Raw genomic sequence first — 19292 nt, 5'->3', positions numbered from 1 at the left:
CCCGTTGTATCTGGTTTTCTGGTTGAAGGACGAAAATCAGATTCGTTGACAAGTTAAGGGGCATCGGATGAATAATTCCATACGACAATGTTCTGTGTGCGTACGAAAATGTTGACGGGCCTTCCTGGAACCCAAACCCCAAGATTGGATCGCTCGCTACCATTCGGTTCATATTACTAATGGGCTTATTCGGCCAGATAATTATTTGGGCCGTATCCCCACCAAAAAAAAGTGTTTGGGCCGTAAACTGAGACACATATACAGTTCACTCAAAAGGAAGAAGAAACCAGAAGCCCAATAATAATCCATCTAGTCTAATCGGCGAATATCCCTCTCGCCGAACTCTTGTTCGTCACCTTCACCACCCTCCGCCTCCGCCGCCGCCTCGCCGCGCCGCCGCCGCCGCCGCCATCGTGGGCGGCGACGGCGACGTCCACCATGACGATGTGGTGATCCGAGGTGCCCATGGACGGGACGACGGCGTACGACCCCGGCACGAAGTTGTACGGCGAGTTGGGCGACGCCAGGATGTAGTCCACCCTCGTGCCGTACTTGCACGTCCCCTGCACATCTGCACCGTACCACCATGGAAGAAGAAGAAGAAGAAGATCTCAGCGATGTTAATTAGCAGCAGCTTCAGATCGCCGGAATAATTCTGCAAGCGATAAGATTTGTCAGTAATCTAACCTTGGCCATTGGGAACCACCACCAGGCCGGCGTCACGCCCTCCGGCGAAGTCCTTGGCGTCGACGTAGCGCTTCGCCTTGAGGTGCCTCATCACCTCCGACTTCGGCGGCGGCTTGCCGATCTCCTCGTGGTACTGCACGCACGCCGCCGCCGGCCGGAAATTGCCCATGATCAGGATGGATCAGGATGGTTTCTTGGACAAAATCGATTGATTGATTGTGTTGGAATGTATAAAGTGAATTGTCCATCTTTCCCTATCAGCTTAGGCTTTTAGTTGCAACTGGCTGGTGCATGCAACTTAATAGATTGATTGGTGTGTGGTATGTACCTTGGCGATGGCGGCCCAGCGGTCGGCGGAGTAGTCGGAGGCGTCGAGGGCGTTGAGGCCGCCGGCGAGGATGTGGTGGTGGCCGTCGGCGAAGCGGAGGATGGAGTCGACCTGCTTCATCCTGAGGCCCTCGTCGAGGTGGTCCAGATGGGTGCAGTACAGGTTCACCTCCCCGGCTCCCGGCACCTCAATGGTGGCTCTCATCACGTTCCTGCACCATTAATGCCTTATTAATATGTTTGTTACTCTCTTACTTACTGTGTTCCTTGTTCTTGATCATTAACTTATCTAGGATTTTAACCATACCAAATTCAGGCCTAATCATACACATACGCTGCTACTCTCTCCAACTATTTATGTTCTGAATGCTACTAGCTTGGAATTAATTTAGGATTTTGGGGACATTTTGTCTTAATTTGTGCAGTGGATGGATGAGTCACGCTTCTCACCTGCTGAATAAAATAACCATTATTAATTCGATTAGAGTCTTAAATGAGCCCCTATAATGCATGTTTGATTCAAATGAACGCATTTTTTGTTGTTTGTTGTCTCCGAGCTAGAATGTGCGTATGTATACTCACGTTGGGTACACCGGCGGGACCTATTAAGTGCGATCGAGGTGCCCGTGTGGCCTACTGTGGCAGCTAGTTTAATGAAGAACCAAAGCATTAATAATTTGATAATGTCACGCTACTAATCCTGTCGCGGATAATAATTGTGACCCATCGATCGACACTGCAGCAACCTTTGCTGATTGCTAGATGTTGGCCTCTCGATGCTTATGAAGCAGCTAACCTAATTCTCCTTTTAGCTCAGTTACTAGCTTAGATCAGGCTGAGTCCATTGGGTAAGCATCTCAGCAGCTGAACTGCTAAGCATTTCATCAACTACTGTTATATTAAGTGGGGGAAAAAAGGCAACATTTCAGCTACACTTACTCCATGACTAATCTTTTGTGATTGTACTTGCCAAAGTGCATACATACGTATGCCCTTCTCATCTAAATTGTCATCGTCCCATTGTCGTATATGATAATTGCCACTTAACTTAAGAATATGGAGAAAGTAAGAAAAATCAGCTACTTTTTGTTGTTTCTGTCAAAAGTTTTGACTTGCTCTCCTATGTATGCAGAAATACAAATAGTATTATATTGGTGGTTTTCTACTTACTGAAGGGATAGACTTTGATAGCAACGTGTCCTCGTTTCGTGCATATCATCAAATAGTATAAAGCTTCGTTATTGATAGTCAAGGGGCAATTTGTCATCTAACACAGATGCAAAACTAAACTTGAACCACATATGGAGGAGGGAGAAACGCTAATTTGGTCGTAAATAGTGTAAAACTATGCTCAGCTGGATTTGATTTGATTTTACTAGCCTTAATAACAGCATAATCTATAGTCATTAATTTTTTTCCCAAATGTCAAAATTTCATAATTGTTTGGAACTTTGGATGGCATGTATGTAAGTGCGCACGTGTAATGTAATGTAATTAAGATATGAGACGATGTAATTACTGCAATGCAAATGATATGCATGATTCGGTATTGCTTTCTTCTAATATACCGCCGTGCAATCCTTTTACGTGTTCGTGAAAAAGATATGCGTGATTCGAAGCTAGTAAGGCAGCAAATGTAGGCACGCATGGTGGCGGCCATGGCGTGCGTGGTGATGACGATCTGACGTGTGTCGCGGGTGTGACGTACGTACCGGAAGTCGAAGTGGTCGGCGAGGCGGCGCGCGTTCCAGCGCTTGATGGGCCAGCGGGAGAGCACGGCGTTGCCGTACTCCGGCGCCCAGCTCTCGGCGAACACGTACCGCATCCCGAGCCCCTCGGCGAGCTCCGACAGCGGCCGCATCCCGCGCCCTTCCTCCGCGCGCACGTTCTGCAGCGCCACCATGTCCGCGCCCGCCTCCCGCAGCGCCTCCGCCACGCTCCGCCGCCGCGCCGCGCCGCTGCTGCTCCGGTGCCTCGCCGTCGCCTGCTCCCGCTCCTGCTTCTGCTTCTGCTTCTGCCGTCGCTGCTGGTAATGGTTCTGGTGCTCCCACACCGCCCCGAACACCGACCTCCACCTGCCGCTCCCGCTGGTCGCCGCCGCCGGCCTCGTCACGAGGCGCGCGCTGGCGCTGCTGCTGCTGCTGCTGCTGTTCCTTCTGTGGTGCGGGGCGATCTCGTCGTCGTCGTCGGGGAGGCTGATCGACACGTGCCGCCGCCGCCGCAGCAGCTCGACTTCGGGGGACGGCGGCGGCGGCGGCGCGCTCGAGCTGCTCTGCGCCTTGAGGATGCCCTTCTTGGGCCGCCGCGCCAGCCGGCTGCCGCCGGAGGAGGAGGCCGGGGCGCGCCACGTGGAGCACCCTTCGCCGTCGCCGTCGTAGTCGTCGTGATCCGGCGGCGACGGCACGGCGGGCGCCATGGAGAACATGGCGGCGTTGAACGTCGCCACGCGGATGGTGACGGGCGCCGCCGCCGCCGCCGCAGGCGGCGTCGGCGGCCCTCCCGACGCGCTGGCCCGACGGCGATCCAGCTTGCCGCTGAACCGGCGGATGACGACGACGCGGGGCGCCGCCTTGGATGACCTCCGCGCGGCCCCGCCGCCGGCGCCCGCGCGGCGGCGGCGCGGCGGCAGGGAGCGGAGGCCGTCGAGGAGGCACCGGAACGCGCGCCTCACCGTGGACGCCATGGACGTCGACGACGGCGACGCCGCCGCGGTGAACACGCGTTACACGCGCCTAGAGTGTTCGACGACGTAGCTCTCGCTCTCTATACGTGGTAGAGGGATGAGTGAGTACTTTGTGCGTCGGTTTAGATGGTCCTCGTCGTAGTAGCGTAATGACGTAATTAAAGAGTCGTTTGGTATCCGTAGTGTGTACATGTGCATATATAAGTGCAATTTTTAGCCGTTTGATTGGTTAAAATACGTACTGGTTCCAGTGGTTTGTGTAACACTCACACAGCCACGGTACACGGTCGGTATCAGGCAATCAAAGCTGTCACAGAGTCGCATTTTTGGCAGGATTTTCCTGCATCCCAGAAACACGGATATGCTTCAGCACGGATAGTTACTTAAAGCAGGATTATTGTTATAATTGATACAGCAAGTAATGTCTTCATTTGGTAACTTTTATAATTGGTTTTGCGATGCAATCATTGACAGGAATTTGATGGGTTTTCTATCGAATTTTGGATTATCAGAGCCGTGTCAAGAATCGTACTCGGACTCTTCCTCTGTCTCCGGAAGCTCCTTGTCTTCTCCGGAAGGATAATATACTATTGATGCAATCATACAATCAAAAAATAGTTGAGATCAAAGGGATTTTTTGCCAAATGTTCCATAGGAGATCCCTTTCTTATACGTGTAGCAATAGAAAGTTTGAAGTTTCTCTTGGGTTAATGAAGCTAAGATCGTGGGCTTTTGTGGTGAATATGATGGCGCAGTGCCTGCTGTTCATGTAATCGGGGTGAAAAGGAAACAAAGTTCAAAATTTCTTTTGAAGGCCAAGCGCTTGCAAAGCTGCAATCTGGAAGTAATTGAAGGGAGATATTGTCAGGACTGTTCATTTAGCTGAATAATCCTGGTCAATTTCCTAAACATGAGGGCCCTTCCCTCACTGACGAAGTGAAAAGTTGATGATGCATGCTCATCTAACTGCTCCTCTCCGATCGATTACGAACACTGGGACCATATGCACACGTTGGCCGTCGCCATCAGCACCGCATCCTCTACTGTACGGATACTAAATCCGGGTGGAGTACACAGTTTATCTGAGCAATAATTAAGCAGAAAATCTTGGTATGCCTGGAAGCTAGTTTCTGCCACTACCTGTTTGGCCAAAATATAATCAATTGTACTTCAAGTTGTTTCAGAATAGTACATTTTGGCGAACCAAAGACAAACTGATATTGTGCTGCAAGTGCAATACATCTGAGAAACAACCCCACTAGGATATAGTACGAAGGATGATTTGAATGAGCATGGAGTACTTTGCTAAGTTAAGTTATTATTACCTGAAGAAATTGTTGGCCACACCCACATTTGTACTTAACCAGTTAACCATATGGTTTGAATATAATATAATAATTGAACAAAGCAACGTGAAATACAGAGCAGTAACTAATGAACCAGATTCATTTATTCATTCATTTACCATTCCCAGCAATGTTAAGTTACAAGTTTACAGCTAAATTAACAGGAGATGAATTCATATATGGACAAACAGGATATGTCTCTGTGATTTTATTCATTATTTTGTAGTGCTTTCCACAGCTTTAGCCCTGGGGAATTCACCTCCAATAATAATGACCTGGGAAAGGATTTAGGAGGCCGGGGTGAACTTGATCGAAACACTGTTCACACAGTGACGCTCATCAGTAGGCGTCTTGAAGCCTTCTCCTTTGAACACGTGACCCAAATGCCCACCGCAAGCTGCACACGTGATTTCTACCCTCCTTCCATCAGGATCCGGCTACAAAAACGCAATACAAAATTCAGTATTCCTTACGAGAAAAAAAGAACTTTTTAAGGATTTAGTAAATGGTTATGCAAGCGTACTGTTCGGTTTATGGCTCCAGGAAGTCCCTCAAAAAATGCTGGCCAGCCACAACCAGAATCAAACTTGGTTGTGGATTTGTACAGGGGTGTTCCACAGCCAGCACAGTTGTAGACCCCATCACCATAGAACTTGTTGTACTCACCTGTTCCAGGTAACCTGGATGGAAACTAGAGTTTAGTAATATCTTTGAAAGGACATCTGCTTCAGCATAGTAGCAACATTTCTAGAAATCATTTCACATCAAGTAACAAACAAAGCGGTCATGGTCTTAATAACTACGCTATTTTACCCGACAACATGCCATATGCAGTGTTCCAACATATATCCGTCAGTAAACAGCTTACCTCTCAAGTGACGATAATTGAGGAAAATCTAAACAGCCTGACCATTCAATCAGAGCTCAATCCACCTAGCAATTGACCGTTCATTTTGTTATGGGCTAGTAGTGATTGTTTCAATGGAGGTGTTGTTCCCGGCAGCCAGTGGAAGAGAACCGTGGCAACAAGGACGTCGCGTGCAGGAAGTCAGGGACAACAAGGCGAGGGAGAACTTGAGATATTCTAAAATCTGCTTCAAACAATTTTTTGGTTCGTCCGTCAATTAGTCCGATCCTCCGAGGCAGTGTCCTAATCCTCATTCATTGTTTCCGAGTCCTGTGTACATCGTCCGCATGTTCGGCCCGTCTGTGTCAGTTTAGCGTGACTTGCGCGCTAACGAATCGTTTCTGTTTTCTTTTTTACATTGTCACAGTGCACATCGGTTTTCCTATGTCGTGAGATTGCTGGATCGAGCAATCCGATTCAGCCTAACGGCCTAGCAATTTCAGCATAATAAAAATACTACGTATTCATTTGAGGTGGCGAGGAGCCATCTGGCCAGAAGAAAAAAATAGAACGAAAAGAAAAGGGAAATTTTGGGCTAGTTTGATTTAGGCCCGTTACTGTTCAAGATTTGACTAGATATTGTTTACTGGGTTGACCGATTACTTTTCCATGGCATATGGTAACGTGTGCATCAATGCATGGGTTAGGAGACAGATGATTTGAACAATGAAATCAAATTTTATATGGGCAATGGGCATAGAGATGGTTAATTTGATTATAGTTCAAGTTTGATATGCCGGAGTTAGATGACACCGAGAATTTCTCTCTTACAGATGAGGATGAAAAATATATTGGCTCAATAGAAAAAAAGATCTTAGCTCACACAAAAGCAGTAAAATCAATGAAGACAAAAGATGACAAGCGGGAGAAAATTAAATGCCATGCAACTGCGACTACAAGATTTTAGGACTAATTTGCAACCATCAGAGAGAATTTAAAATAAAATCGACAACCTAAGTTTTATCATAAAGAAAGGTATATATCTTTTCTATCCATTGCTAGAAATTGGAATCCCAACCCATCTCACTAGGCCATCTGCCAACCACACTCTATTTCTCTCAATTTTCTTGTCTTTTCTTCCCGTTGCAACGCACGGGTACTTTTCTAGTTAACTTATATTTGTGCAAGTGGCCCTAACAATTGGAACTCTTACTTATTCCAGTTCCTAATGGCTTAAGGCCCAAACTAACCCTTTCCAATTTAACCATACTTCTAATTTAAATAACTAAGGGCTGGGATGCTGCTGCCCTGGTCCCTATAACCATAACACATTCAGAGTTCAATCAACCTAGTAATTGAGAATGGACTTGCACCAGTAAATCCATAGTTCCACATAATTCAATGTTCTGTTCTTCTACGAGACACAGGCTATGGAGCAGCATAAGCTTCCAAAAATATGCAGTTTTGCACCTTGAATGTCTAAAGCTCGTAATGCCATGTCAAACAGGTTTTGGTCCATAACAACTGTTCAATTAACACTACACATGGATGTCTAATTATGTACACATGAAGGAATGTTGAAGGTAGCACTAACTTTTAATTTCCTATTCAACTAAACTCTATGAGAGGGCAACCATTCCATTTCCAAGTGTCACACACTTGAAATCATTTATAAACATGTACTAACCCGTTTCCAGCGCCTGTATATTTTCCACCAGGAACCAGTGCCTGTATAAAGGAGTGGACATATAAAGAGCCTAGATTGCATCCCCATAGTGGAAAACAATAGTGATACAAACAAATACATCCCTTTGTTAGATTAGGATAGCGCTCTAGTCACCTTCCAGAATCCAATTTAGAATTTTGTAGAACTTGCAATGAAACTAATTCCATGAATCTGTAATTTTGGGAAGTCTAACACTCAAATCAGCTCTGTCATTCTTTCTGCACACACTCTCATTATATCATGGTTTCAGAAAATGGCTCTGTTATATTGGTTTGTGAATCCCATCAGGCATGAACAGACTTATAACTAAAATATAGATTTAACAAGTGGCACTCAGCCACTGACCGTACATCCCCTATGCCCTCCAGATTCCTTGGTATCTATCGTAAGTCAACTTGGACATGTTGGCTTATATACTAATTATATGAGGAGAGGCCAACTTGCAGTAGTTTATAGGAGGCTCCAATAAGCATTGGCATGAAGCATAGTTAAGTAGACCAACAAAGTCAATGGCACTTTAGAGGGCCAGAATCACTCGTTGGTGTGGCAAAAAAGAAAAAAAAACAACCAATAACACAACAAATCGAGAACATTTGATGAACATCTAGCTCCATCCAATCCAATCTCAATCGACAAATCCCCACGGCAGCAATCCATCCATCACGAGCCCATTGAGGAGATGAGGCAGGCAGGAAGGGAACGACAGCATCGCACGGATCATCGATTCACAAAACTGCGGGTGCGGCTAATAAGCGCGGCGATTTTTCCTCGATGGGGAATCGAATCTTTCCCCATGGATAACACATGGATGATGGATGGGCGAACATGGCGACTAATAACTAGAGAAGATTGCCGTGGCTGGCAGCTGCGACGGGAGGAGGGGGAAGAAGGGGAGGAGATGGATACTGACTCGGTGCCCTTGAGGCGGAGGATGCGGAACTGCTCCGGGGAGAGGACGGCGCGCCACTCCTCGTCGCTCCGCTGCTTGCCGCTGCTGTCCCCCGACGACGCCATCGCGGGCGGCGCGCGGCGGCCGACGAAGCAGACGACGACGACGACGACGACACGGGAGTGGAGGAGTGAGTCGATGCAGGAGGGCAGCAGAAGCAGAGTAGGTGAGAGTTGGGTGCGTGCGTGGCCACCGGCGACGCCGCTTAAAAGCCCACAGGACCAGTATGTGCCAACGGGCCCTCCGGCCCTGCCCTCCAAACGGATAATAAGTACACAACAACATGACGTTTCGCGAATGACGGTTTTGCGAGGTTTGCTAGGATGAAAACGAATCACGGGTGGAATCTAGCTCTATCATATTTTTTATATTTTTTTTTTGGAATCAGAAATCCGGATATGAAATAGGAATCAAATATTATCGAATAGTACAGCTTATTTTTGTATGCGGACCAGTTAAGAGCCCGTATGGAAAAATCGATTTTTTTCATATGAGCGTCTTAAGTAGCCGTATGTGAAAATACTACTTAATTTTTCTAAATGCGGCAAATTGTTGCCCGTTTATAAAAATTGTAAGGTCTCGTACACAAAAATCGTTTATGTTGTTACAATTAGTATCAAAATGAACTCTTTTCAAAATTTAGTAATACCAAAATTTTAGTTTAATAATATTGCTAAATTTTGGTAGGATAGGCTAAATGTGATGTTACCAAAACTTCCTAAGTATTACCAGTATCTAATAATAAACTTATACGTATTTGTTAATTTTACCGAATAATGATATGATTTAAAATGACATCAAAATGAGCGTGCCCTAAGATTTTTTAGAGTAGAACCAGCCTATCTAGATTTAAGTTTTAGACTTGACCTACAGTGTTGGCATTTACGACTAATTACTATGCTTTGAGAAGTAGATGTTACATCCATTAAATAGCTAGAAATATGTGATGACTTCGTTAATATTAATATTAAGATGTAATAGTCTAATCTTTTAAAAGTGTTTACAGGGGTAGAGTGCTTGTGCGTATTCATGGAGTGAGCATGCATTGTTGTGAGCTCAGCGTTTGTAGCGTGTTTCTAAGGGGGAAAAAAAGAAAGTGCATTATCTGGGTTGTTCGATCCATTACGCAAATTCCTGTGTCGCAACAAGATACCGTGACATTTTGGCTCCATCGTCTTACCGTGTATACATTAGAGACTGGGACATATTTTCACCTGCTAAACAAATCTTCATCTATATTCACTGTTTTGTACTCCGTATGATATTCCCGTTTCTGCTCCACTGCTCCACAAAGGTACATTGAACTTGGACGAGTTTCCGGCTCAAGACGAACATGACTCCTTTTGTTATGAGTGAACTGTCTGATCTTAATTTCCGTTTCTGCTACACAAAGGTGCAATGAACTTGGTCAAGTTTACGGCTCAAGATGAACATGACTCTTTTTTTATGAGTGGACTGTCTGATCTTAATTTAGTCGCCATAAACTGCAACATTCTTTAATACTATAAATAAAAAATGAATTATAATTCGAGATTTTTTAACGTTAGTTTTCTTTTAGACTAGATTTATCTCATTCTTTTACTTTTGACTGGTATATGTTTATCTTTGTTATACTTCGGACCATCGAAAAGTTTGACACTTTGACGTTTTGATAAAACTTATTTTTATAAATAGATCTTGATAAAACTATAACCAAAATCGAACCTCTACCTTAGTTTTATGGACCTGGGTACTGACACCCAACATCTTGGCGCCACCTCTTCGGTTTCACTGCCATGACTTTCTCAGTTTGGTTTTATCACTTCGGAATAGCTCCCAGCCTCTTGTCAAAAAAAAATAATAATCATGCGACAGTGGCGATTCAAACTATGATCTTAATGACAAAACAAGACCACTTACCAATGCACCACATTCACTTGCTTATCTAGTTGCGTGTAGTACCATTTTAAGTTTTACGTTAGAGGTGTCATCACTAAATGGATTTGGTGCTGAGATATTGAGTCTCAACGCCAAGGGTTATGATGCTGAGGTAAAGGAATATTTTTGTTTTAGTTTTTATCAAGATCTAGTTGTAAAATAAGTTTGGTAAAAGGACCAAATTATCAAAATCGTCGTCGGACCACCCTAATGCGTCTGTGTACCCATATCTAACCTAGTCCAAAATGCCGATGTGCCGACATAGGGTACCGATGTGCTCACAAAAAGAGTTTTGATGGTCTAAATGAAAAAAAAATCCACAGTAAAAAAAGATTAAGTAAATGATGGTTCGATGTAAAATTGAGGTAACAAAAGGTAGTCCAAAGTACACTTTACTTTTTAAAAAGATTAAGTAAACAGTAAAAGATGCAGTATGAGAGAGATAAACGGCTCTTCTTGTGGCTTCACACGTTCTGAGTTTATAAGAAAGAAAGAAATTATTAAATCAAGGCAGGCTTGAGGTAGGACGAGCTGAAGGATCCAGCATTCATAGGGAAGTTCTGAAGAAGATACACGACTTCTCAAGGTGAAATAAACATTGCACTGGAGTCTGGAGTTGGATCAAACAAGTCTGACTGATGCAAAAGCGAAAATTTTGAGCTGCCAGTGTAACTGAAATGACTACCAAAACGGATTTGAAGTATTGAGCCTATAAAAATTGGAATGACTCAAATTGATGAGAGATTGAGAGCTATATATGTAGGTTGTTCAGAACTGCGACTAACTTGTTCCATTTTGATCTAAGAAATCTATCTAGTATACTACTCCCTTCATCTATTTTTGATAGTCATATTTTTAAATCTGAAAAATTTATTTTTGATAGTCATATTTTCAAATCTGAAATCATCTTAATGACTTTCTCGGATTTAATGCGTGACTCTCCATTCTTCCACACATGATTGGCTACATGGGTATTGAGAAATGTAAATATTAATGAATTGCTTGTTTACGAGGAATGACTAGTAGCATGTTTAAATGGATGATAAGTAGAATTACTTATCCTTAGTCTGTGTGCCAATATAAAATATGACTATCAAAAGTAAATAGAGGGAGTACCTTAAAGAGTGTAATGGGGACCCATTGCCATTAGCTGAAGGTATATCAGTGTGAACTATAAGAGCTTCCATTGATGATTGATTAACAGGAGAAATCAACCGGATGATTTATGTTACTTACAGAGATGATGACAATGTGGTTTATGCACAGCTTACACAGGCAACGAACGCCCGCTACTTACTACTAAATAATGCACATGCCGCGCTCGCGTCGCGTCGCGTGTCACGGCTGCGACGCCGCCCCGATCTCCTCCACCTCGCCGGCGTCGTCCACCCAGTAGGCGTGCCATAGCGGCGACCGCCTCCGCGGCGGCGTGGAGCCGACGCAGCCGGCGAGGGTGGCCCTGAACTTGTCGTCGCCCGGCCGGAGCATGGCCGGCAGCGGCATCCTGACGCCCCGCGCGGCGCAGGCCTCGTGGCGCGGCGCGATGCGCGTGGCGAGCGCGTAGGAGAAGTACTCCGGGAACTCGAAGAGGTCGTCGGCGTCCCGGGCCATGTCGCCGAGGAGGTACTCCGCCTTGGGCCGCATGTTGCCGTCGATGCCGTAGTAGAAGAGCGCCGGGAAGCGGCGCGCCATGGAGCGCGCGGCGCGGGAGGGGAGGCCGAGCGACTCGAGGAACTCGATCCGCGGGAGGAGCTTGTCCTCGACGGAGAAGGAGAGCAGGTCGGCGCGGCGCGGCAGGTCCGGCACGCCGAGCGCGCGGAGGAAGTAGAGCGTGGGGCGGAGCCGCGCGGCGACGGGGGACACCAGCAGCCTGGGCCGCCGCCGCAGCACCCGCGGCAGGTCCTCCGCCGGGACCCCCGCCTCGTCGGTCAAGAACCGCAGCGCCGCCGTGATGGTCCCCACGGGCACGGACAGCAGCTCGGGGCACATCCCCGCGGCCCGCCTGAGGTCGGCGGGCGGCACCCCCGCGGCGAGCAGCACCTCGGCGGCGCCCGCGGCCACGGACGGCGACGGCAGCAGCACGTGCTCGGGCGCCGGCGCGGGCGCGGGAGGGAAGCCCGGGACGGCGAGGCTGGTGGGCCTGGTCCGCAGCGCGACGGCGACGACGCGGAGGCGGCGGCTGCGGCGCGCGGTGGGCGCGGTGGGCCTCGGGAGGCGGGCGTGGCGCAGCAGGACCTCCTCCATGGTGGAGACTGTAAACTTCGGGGACGGCGTGGTGAACACGGGAGAGAGAGGTCGCGAGAGAGAGAGGTGGTTTTTTTTGGCGGGTGGCGAGGAGGGAGGAAGATAAGGAGGGGTGGGGTAAGGTGGATAGGGGGTGGCGCGGGGAGACGTGATTGGGCCAGCTGTGATCTCCCGGGATTTTTCCTTCGCTGCTGGGAGTGGGAGGGGAAGATGCGAAGCTGGTCCGGTGCAATGGCGTGGGGGAAGGAAAAGCACAGCCACACGTTGAGCTCTACCGCTGCAAGCCTGCAATGTCGTTTGCTGTGGGGAGAGCTGTAAAATGGGAGCGAAAATTCATGGCCACAAGCAATGCGAGTGTTTTCTTTTAGCTGTAGGGACATGCATGGGATCAAAGTCGAGTGATAGAATGAGAAGGACTATGTGGCAATGCCTATAAGAGACGAATGTCTAAAATGAGGGGATGTCCTCTCGAGAGACAAAAAGTCAAAAATACAAGAGCCATTGCACTGCTTATTTAACACTCGTAACAAAGAAACACGAGACACCCATATGGCAAGAACAATATAGTCTTAGCTCTTGAACAAACAAGTTAATAGAGTTTCATAGCAATTGTGTAAAGCTAATCAGGCCGCGAAACAAAAGTGGCAGAGAAAAATATTCTCAAAATAAAATTCAAAAGCAAATACATCTATATGCCCTATTTGGCTTCAGGGCTTTATTGCAGCCGCAACTACTTCTAGAATCCAGAATACTCAACTCTCTATCTAGATTATAAGAATTAGTAACTATGGAATTTAAAAATGAACTACTAATCGGAAGCTGGAAAACATGGGATCTCTATATTCCCATCAATCATCAGCTTCCAAGAACATTTAGCTCTTCCAAACGTGACTTTACGAGTCCTTGAAAACAATTGCCTCAAGGTTTCTTAAGTGTTCTCGTGAACTCTAGATGATAGAGAGAGAAAGGCTTTTTTCTTCCTCCTCGACCCCTCTTTCTCCTCAGTTCCTATGGCCCTGTCACTGGTGATGGGAGGTAGAGGGGTTGGGTCTCCACCCTCCTTGTAAATCCACAGTAATAGTCAGATCTTTCTTTTCCAGTTTCTTTCTTTCGTTACCCCTAAGGGTTATACTTTGTTCCCTCTATTTTTAATGAAATAACACAGTCTCGTGTTGATTCCTTTTTAAAAAAATATAGTTAGATCTTTTCATTAGGTCATGTTATTTGGGTAGCTTTATTCTTTTGGTTCCCAGGGAGGTCATCGGGGCTGGTCATCCTTGCCCTGGTTTCCACAGAGAGTGCATAGGTGCTCCTCTTGGTGGCATTCTTCATAGTCTACGGGCTAGTTTCCACCACCGCGCCAGATCTAGTAAGGTCAAGGTTGTGCCAGCCATATCACCTATCTCTAGTGAGCTTTGTACAAGGGCAACCGTCTTTTCCTTTGTCGTTGACAACAATTTGACAGGTAACTGAGTTTTGAGCAATACCTTAGAAGCCTTAACCTCTAGTCAGCGGAGGGCTCATTTGGGTAAGCTCCTTGGTGCCATTTTCTGCAGTATGTCATGCAATCTTTGTCCTCATTGTCAATCAATGTTTTGGCTATCATCCTCGATGCTCCTGCTCCAATGTCGGCCAACTTCTTCGGCTTTAGTGATGTTTATCCAAGGTGTGTGGCTGATTGCTTCTATGGAATGCCAAGGTCTTAACCTCCATCGATGTGAGGCCTCAACTGGGTTTGTGCTAAGGCAACATCTTCAGCAATTCATTGTGCAATCACCATCGTCAATCGTGTCGTCCAACTCCAAATCTTGCTGTGGGCAGAGAAGATAGAAGCACCTAATTATTTTTCCAATTCTTTTAAGTCCTTTGCTTAAATTTGGTTGTAATTTTTCCATCTTTAAACTACTCTTCTAAAAAAAAGGTTGTACTATATTCTAAGGCCTAAACCCAACTCAATCTCTCTAATTCATTTTGCGAGAACACTTTAACCTGTTTCACTTATTTTTTGGATGAAATTGAAATTATTTGGCCGTGCTCTAGTTTCCTAAAAAGGTCGAGCGGAGTTGAAGCTATGCTAAACAAGCTCTTAAAAAGGGTCCTCCAAAGAAGGTCCATAAAAACGGCTCTAAGGCTTTTAATGGGATGGGCCTGGCCCTAATTTGGGCCCAAAGTGGCCCAGTCTTGTGTGCTTGCTGTACTAGTTTACCCGGGAGCAACTCGTAGATACAACTTGCGGTAGGGGCCTTCCGGTAATTTGACGGGATTCACTAATTGGAACTTGGTGTTGGGAGTCCCCGTCGACTCGCACTCGACAGTCGATCGCCAACAAGCCCAAACCCGGAGAGAGCCGGAGGAGATCCGTCGTCTCCCGCATCCTCACCGGCCGCCGGCGATGGAGAAGGGCAAGGGCCTCGCCCGCCGCTGGGCGGTGGAGCTCCACGACGCCTCCTCCTCCTCCTCCTCCCACTCCTCCATCCCCGACCCGCCCGGCTTCACCAGATCCGCCCCCGACGCGGTACTACCTCTTCTTCCCCCCCCCGTCTTTCGTCCAACTGCTCTATTCTCTTCCCCCTCCCGCCTGGATCGCGGGATTGACTCGTGTGCTCTCTTGGCCTCCCGCAGGACGACGCCGCCGGCGCGCGGCAGCGGAAGGATTCCGAGACCGCGTGGAAGGCGCAGGTGAGCTCGATCTCCCCCTCTTTCCCTGCGTGATTGTACGGTAGATCCGGAGTTTTAGATTTCTTCCATGGCTGTACGAGAAATTCGGTGTGGATCGACGAATTCTGTCGAATCTAGGACGCGTCAGATCTTGCTGCCTCGTTATCTCCGCGGAGTGCTCGAAATTTCGCTTGCAATTGCATATGCTGGTATCTAGGTTTTAGGTCTGTGTGTGTTGACTATACTGTCTGTGCTCGTGGTGTGGGCAGAAAGCGTGGGAGGTGGCGCAGGCGCCGTTCAAGAACCTGATGATGATGGGTTTCATGATGTGGATGGCCGGGAGCACCGTCCACCTGTTTAGCATAGGTATCACGTTCTCCGCTCTGTGGCAGCCCATCAGCGCCCTCCGCTCTGTTGGCAAAGGTACTTCCTCCTGCCTATATTTGGTTGGTGTCACTTGCTAATTTAGCTCGAGATTAACAGTGTTAGTGCTACCGATTCATACTGGCAAGTCCTGAGCTCCTGATCAATGAATAGTTTAGCCTCTTTTATGCAATTTCTTTTCTGGCGTCCGCGTAGTCTGGCTGCTTGTACCTGGGCTTCCATATTGTGGTCTATCTTTTGTTGGTCAACCTGATGTGTATTCATGTTAAGAATTCTTAATGCCTGGTCACCTGCTGCTTGTCACCTAGATTGTCTGTAGAGCGCAAGTAATACCTAGGCATATTATGCTAAAAAATTAATGTGGGATGCTTTTCATACTCCTGAAATTTTTAGATGTGTGTTCATGCTACATCATCCCTAAAATTATAGTTGTTAATTTTACTATATTGTTTATAACAAAATCATCTTACGTTTCCAAAAAAAAAAAATCCTTTACCTGAACTGTAGTAATAGACCAACAAAAGTATACGAAAATAAAAGAGAATTGGACATATCAATGATTAATAACGTTGCTTGTTTTACAGTGGAGCTGATTCGTAAAAATGAATATCACTGTCAACCTGAATAAAAATATGCAAAGATGGCTATTCTGTTGCATAAAATGCTAATGATTAACTCGCATCAGCCTTCTATCTTCTAAAGGCACATGATGATTGAACCTTCAGTTGCTTGTATGTAACAATGAAGTATTATTCTGGACTTGTGACTGATATTGATTGGCTACAGTCCACATTCATGTTGTCCATATTTTAGCAGCCATGTACCAGAAGTTGTGACAACAAAAATGCTCGTGACATTCAGTACTGTAGTCTAGGTGTTGAGTTTTTTTCCTTAATAAACCTTCTGTACTTTTGCAGTTTTTGAACCATTCAAGGACCCAAGGGTGGATACTCTAGCACCTAAGTTGGTCTTTATTGCTCTCAACTTGGCAGCTATGGGTTTAGGTGTATGGAAGGTAAGTTATAGTACCATGGTTTAGTCAGAATTTTCATGTTTCTCTGTAAGCACTTTGGGCACTTAGCTGCTTCTTCTACAGCTCAATACGTTGGGTCTTCTTCCAACAAATGCATCAGATTGGGTGTTTTCACTGGCTCCTGCTCGGGTATGTTGCTGATACCACCCAAATTACTTCTTGAATTTATCTGGTCACTTTTAGGTTTGTTGTACTGGGAATGTGTGTTACTCTCTCTGATCACGAAATACTTGTCCTTTTGGACATACATCCGGTCTTTTTTTTTAAAAAAAAAATTGAGTATTGGTATCTTCTAAAAATATTTAGATTGGATATGAGAGTCATGTGTCAATTTGTTTCATAAAGTACTTTATAATATGATTACTTTATTGGGGTTTTCAAGTCTATAACAATAGAATTATTGGTAAAGTTACAATTAGGAACCCATGAAAATGTTAAAAACGACCAAGTATTTGTGACTGGAGGTAGTTCGTCCTTGCATAATTGATGGTAACTACTGTGAAAACTGGGACTCAATCAACTTGCTGCTACCAGTTGCTTGTTCTGTTAATTGCTTCACCTGTTCATGGCATCTGCAACTTCACTATAACCTGCAAACTGCCCAAAACCTTTTGATATTTGTCCAATCTCAGTGAAACTTGTTTTGTGAGATTGTTTATTTACCTCCTGATTGGCATGAAACTTGGGATATATACACAGTTAGTTTTTGCCCAACAAAGATAAATAATACAAAATTTGAGATTGAAACATTTTGAGGAATTTAGAACTGAGAAGTACCATAGCTTGAAGACTCCCCCTAAAATATTGTATGGTACAATTCATGATGTGTGGCGACTAGTCACAACAGGTTCATGTTCACCTGTATGATATCCACATCTCTCTCTCTTTTTTTTTTTGTTCTGGCTATGTCAATTGCTTCAACAAAATAGCCAAAAGCCCAAACTTGAATTTCTGTTAGAGACTTGGCTCTTTTTTCTTTTAATGTATGCACACATTTACTGGTACAAATTGTAAATATTGCGACCAAAATTTTATCCCTTTTGATAAACTTTCTCCCTTAGCCACCGATACTTGATATTTTTCCAGTCAATATTTCTAACTGAAAGTCTAGAATGTTAGTTTGCCACTATTTACTTTTATGATCTATATGGATTGATACCATGTATATATATAGCAGTGGTTGCTCGAACTGATTGAGTTTTATTCTCTGCTGGCAGGAGGTTGAATATGCTGGTGGAGGGATCCCCTTGCACTGAAACCTTTATGTGCTTCAGTTAGTACTTATTAAAGTTTTACCACTTGGAAGATGGTGTCTGTACTAAGCGAAAAATTACCCTGCAGATGGGACAAGTCTGGTTTTTGTGAGGATCATATTTCAGCACCTGTACTAAACTTGCACTATATCTTGAGACAAGTAACTTACAATTTCCTTGACCCCTTTTGTTTACCCTGGTTATTTATACAGAGTCAGTTGATTCTTAGTAAAGCTGAATTATGTTGTTATGATGATTGATTGTTGTCCTGCAGAGGCTCTTGATACCAGCCTTCTTTTCCTTAAGGCAATCTTGGTTTGATTATGAGCTGTGAGGCTCAAGATGGAATATGTTGGCCTGTTAGTGCTAGGGACCAATTTGTTGCCCTTATATACAACACCTTTACGTTTTGTTCTGAATAGCGTCAGAGAATTTGAACTGCAGAACATTCAGTGTGTTGCGCTTCTGCAGTTGTCTTGTGAGACTCTCTCTTGCTACCTTGGGTTGGTTCACCTCGCGCCAGTTATTGGTTCTTGTGGTCATCGTGGTGCCCGCTGGTAGCGGTGGCAGACGCCCGCGCTTTCCATACCAATGGAGATTGGAGAAGACATAGCAACGCAGCGTTGATCAGGGTGTTGAAGACTCGGATGACGATGCTGCTGCATCCGCCGCCGAAGTGCATCCACTACAACACTGTCGTGGTAGATGAGATCATGAGATTGCACTCGAGTAGAGTAGCCGAAGGCCGGCGCCGACCCAGAATGTAACGGCTGGCGTCGGCGAGCTAGGATGGAGAGCACCTCAGGGATTACGATTTTGTGAGGAGAGGGAGGCCATGAGACGATTGAGGATTAGAGCAAAACCAAATCGAGAAGCCTCACCGCCGTGACTCCGTCCTGCAGCACCGCTCCGCTTCCTCGCCAGTTCGCGACTGCAACGTACCTTGGCTTAGGGTTCTGAATCCTCATCCCAATGCCCTCACCGCTCAGTCCACTCTCTTATGTCTCCACTTCGGCTTCGCGGTTTGCGTCCGATGTTGACAAGGGTGGAGGCCACGACGCCTGGCCGGCCACGCGAGCTGGATACTTGCGTGCCCAGGAAAAATTGACTCATTATTTGGGGTGGCCACAGCGCGCCGAGCCTCGGCCGGGGGTCACTTCGCCCCGCTCAAAAACAATATCAATTGGAGCCTCGCTGGGCGGGACGATGGATCGGGCGGCGGCGCTGTCGATTCCAAA

At 46.0% G+C, this 19292-nt stretch overlaps 4 protein-coding genes across 5 annotated transcripts; 1 reads left to right on the top strand and 3 right to left on the bottom strand.

Annotated features, from left to right (window-relative positions):
• Positions 1–173: 173 nt before the first annotated feature.
• Positions 174–3927, bottom strand: LOC107276153 (uncharacterized). Of its 2 annotated transcripts, none has more exons than XM_026024487.2 (4): positions 2727–3927; positions 1016–1226; positions 688–941; positions 174–571 (listed from the first exon to the last, which is right to left on the bottom strand). In XM_026024487.2, exons 1-3 carry the CDS (start codon positions 3695–3697, stop codon positions 720–722), a joined length of 1404 nt encoding a protein of 467 aa, XP_025880272.1. In that variant the 5' UTR covers positions 3698–3927; the 3' UTR covers positions 174–571; positions 688–719. The 2 variants fall into 2 exon arrangements, with proteins under 2 accessions (XP_025880272.1, XP_015633088.2); XM_015777602.3 differs by having other exon boundaries at positions 688–820.
• A 1198-nt stretch (positions 3928–5125) lies between these two features.
• LOC4332888 (peptide methionine sulfoxide reductase B5-like) lies at positions 5126–8791 on the bottom strand. Its single transcript, NM_001402157.1, has 3 exons — positions 8527–8791; positions 5567–5723; positions 5126–5480 (listed from the first exon to the last, which is right to left on the bottom strand). Exons 1-3 carry the CDS (start codon positions 8628–8630, stop codon positions 5331–5333), a joined length of 411 nt encoding a protein of 136 aa, NP_001389086.1. The 5' UTR covers positions 8631–8791; the 3' UTR covers positions 5126–5330.
• Positions 8792–11641: 2850 nt separating this feature from the next.
• On the bottom strand, positions 11642–12884 carry LOC4332887 (protein SEEDLING LETHAL 1, chloroplastic). The gene has a single exon (XM_015773447.3). It carries the CDS (start codon positions 12724–12726, stop codon positions 11821–11823), a length of 906 nt encoding a protein of 301 aa, XP_015628933.1. The 5' UTR covers positions 12727–12884; the 3' UTR covers positions 11642–11820.
• Positions 12885–15025: 2141 nt separating this feature from the next.
• LOC4332886 (uncharacterized) lies at positions 15026–18310 on the top strand. The gene is made up of 6 exons (XM_015772611.2): positions 15026–15241; positions 15349–15405; positions 15654–15807; positions 16686–16783; positions 16865–16930; positions 18019–18310. Exons 1-6 carry the CDS (start codon positions 15119–15121, stop codon positions 18055–18057), a joined length of 537 nt encoding a protein of 178 aa, XP_015628097.1. The 5' UTR covers positions 15026–15118; the 3' UTR covers positions 18058–18310.
• The last annotated feature ends 982 nt before the right edge of the window (positions 18311–19292 follow it).

This window comes from Oryza sativa, chromosome 3, assembly GCF_034140825.1.
Source record: "Oryza sativa Japonica Group chromosome 3, ASM3414082v1".
NCBI classification, from domain to species: Eukaryota; Viridiplantae; Streptophyta; class Magnoliopsida; order Poales; family Poaceae; genus Oryza; species Oryza sativa.
This window is presented reverse-complemented; position numbering and strand designations above follow the sequence as displayed.

Coding starts and splice junctions, on each gene's coding strand:
- LOC4332886 (XM_015772611.2), top strand. CDS start 15,119: ATGGAGAAGGGCAAGGGCCTCGCCCGCCGCTGGGCGGTGGAGCTCCAC. Junction 15,808..16,685: donor CCTCCGCTCTGTTGGCAAAG/GTACTTCCTCCT, acceptor GTACTTTTGCAG/TTTTTGAACCATTCAAGGAC. Junction 16,931..18,018: donor TTTCACTGGCTCCTGCTCGG/GTATGTTGCTGA, acceptor CTCTGCTGGCAG/GAGGTTGAATATGCTGGTGG.
- LOC4332887 (XM_015773447.3), bottom strand. CDS start 12,726: ATGGAGGAGGTCCTGCTGCGCCACGCCCGCCTCCCGAGGCCCACCGCG.
- LOC107276153 (XM_015777602.3), bottom strand. CDS start 3,697: ATGGCGTCCACGGTGAGGCGCGCGTTCCGGTGCCTCCTCGACGGCCTC. Junction 1,227..2,726: donor GCCGACCACTTCGACTTCCG/GTACGTACGTCA, acceptor TTAATGGTGCAG/GAACGTGATGAGAGCCACCA. Junction 572..687: donor GGTGGTTCCCAATGGCCAAG/GTTAGATTACTG, acceptor GGTACGGTGCAG/ATGTGCAGGGGACGTGCAAG.
- LOC4332888 (NM_001402157.1), bottom strand. CDS start 8,630: ATGGCGTCGTCGGGGGACAGCAGCGGCAAGCAGCGGAGCGACGAGGAG. Junction 5,724..8,526: donor CTCCGCCTCAAGGGCACCGA/GTCAGTATCCAT, acceptor GTTTCCATCCAG/GTTACCTGGAACAGGTGAGT. Junction 5,481..5,566: donor CTGGAGCCATAAACCGAACA/GTACGCTTGCAT, acceptor GCGTTTTTGTAG/CCGGATCCTGATGGAAGGAG.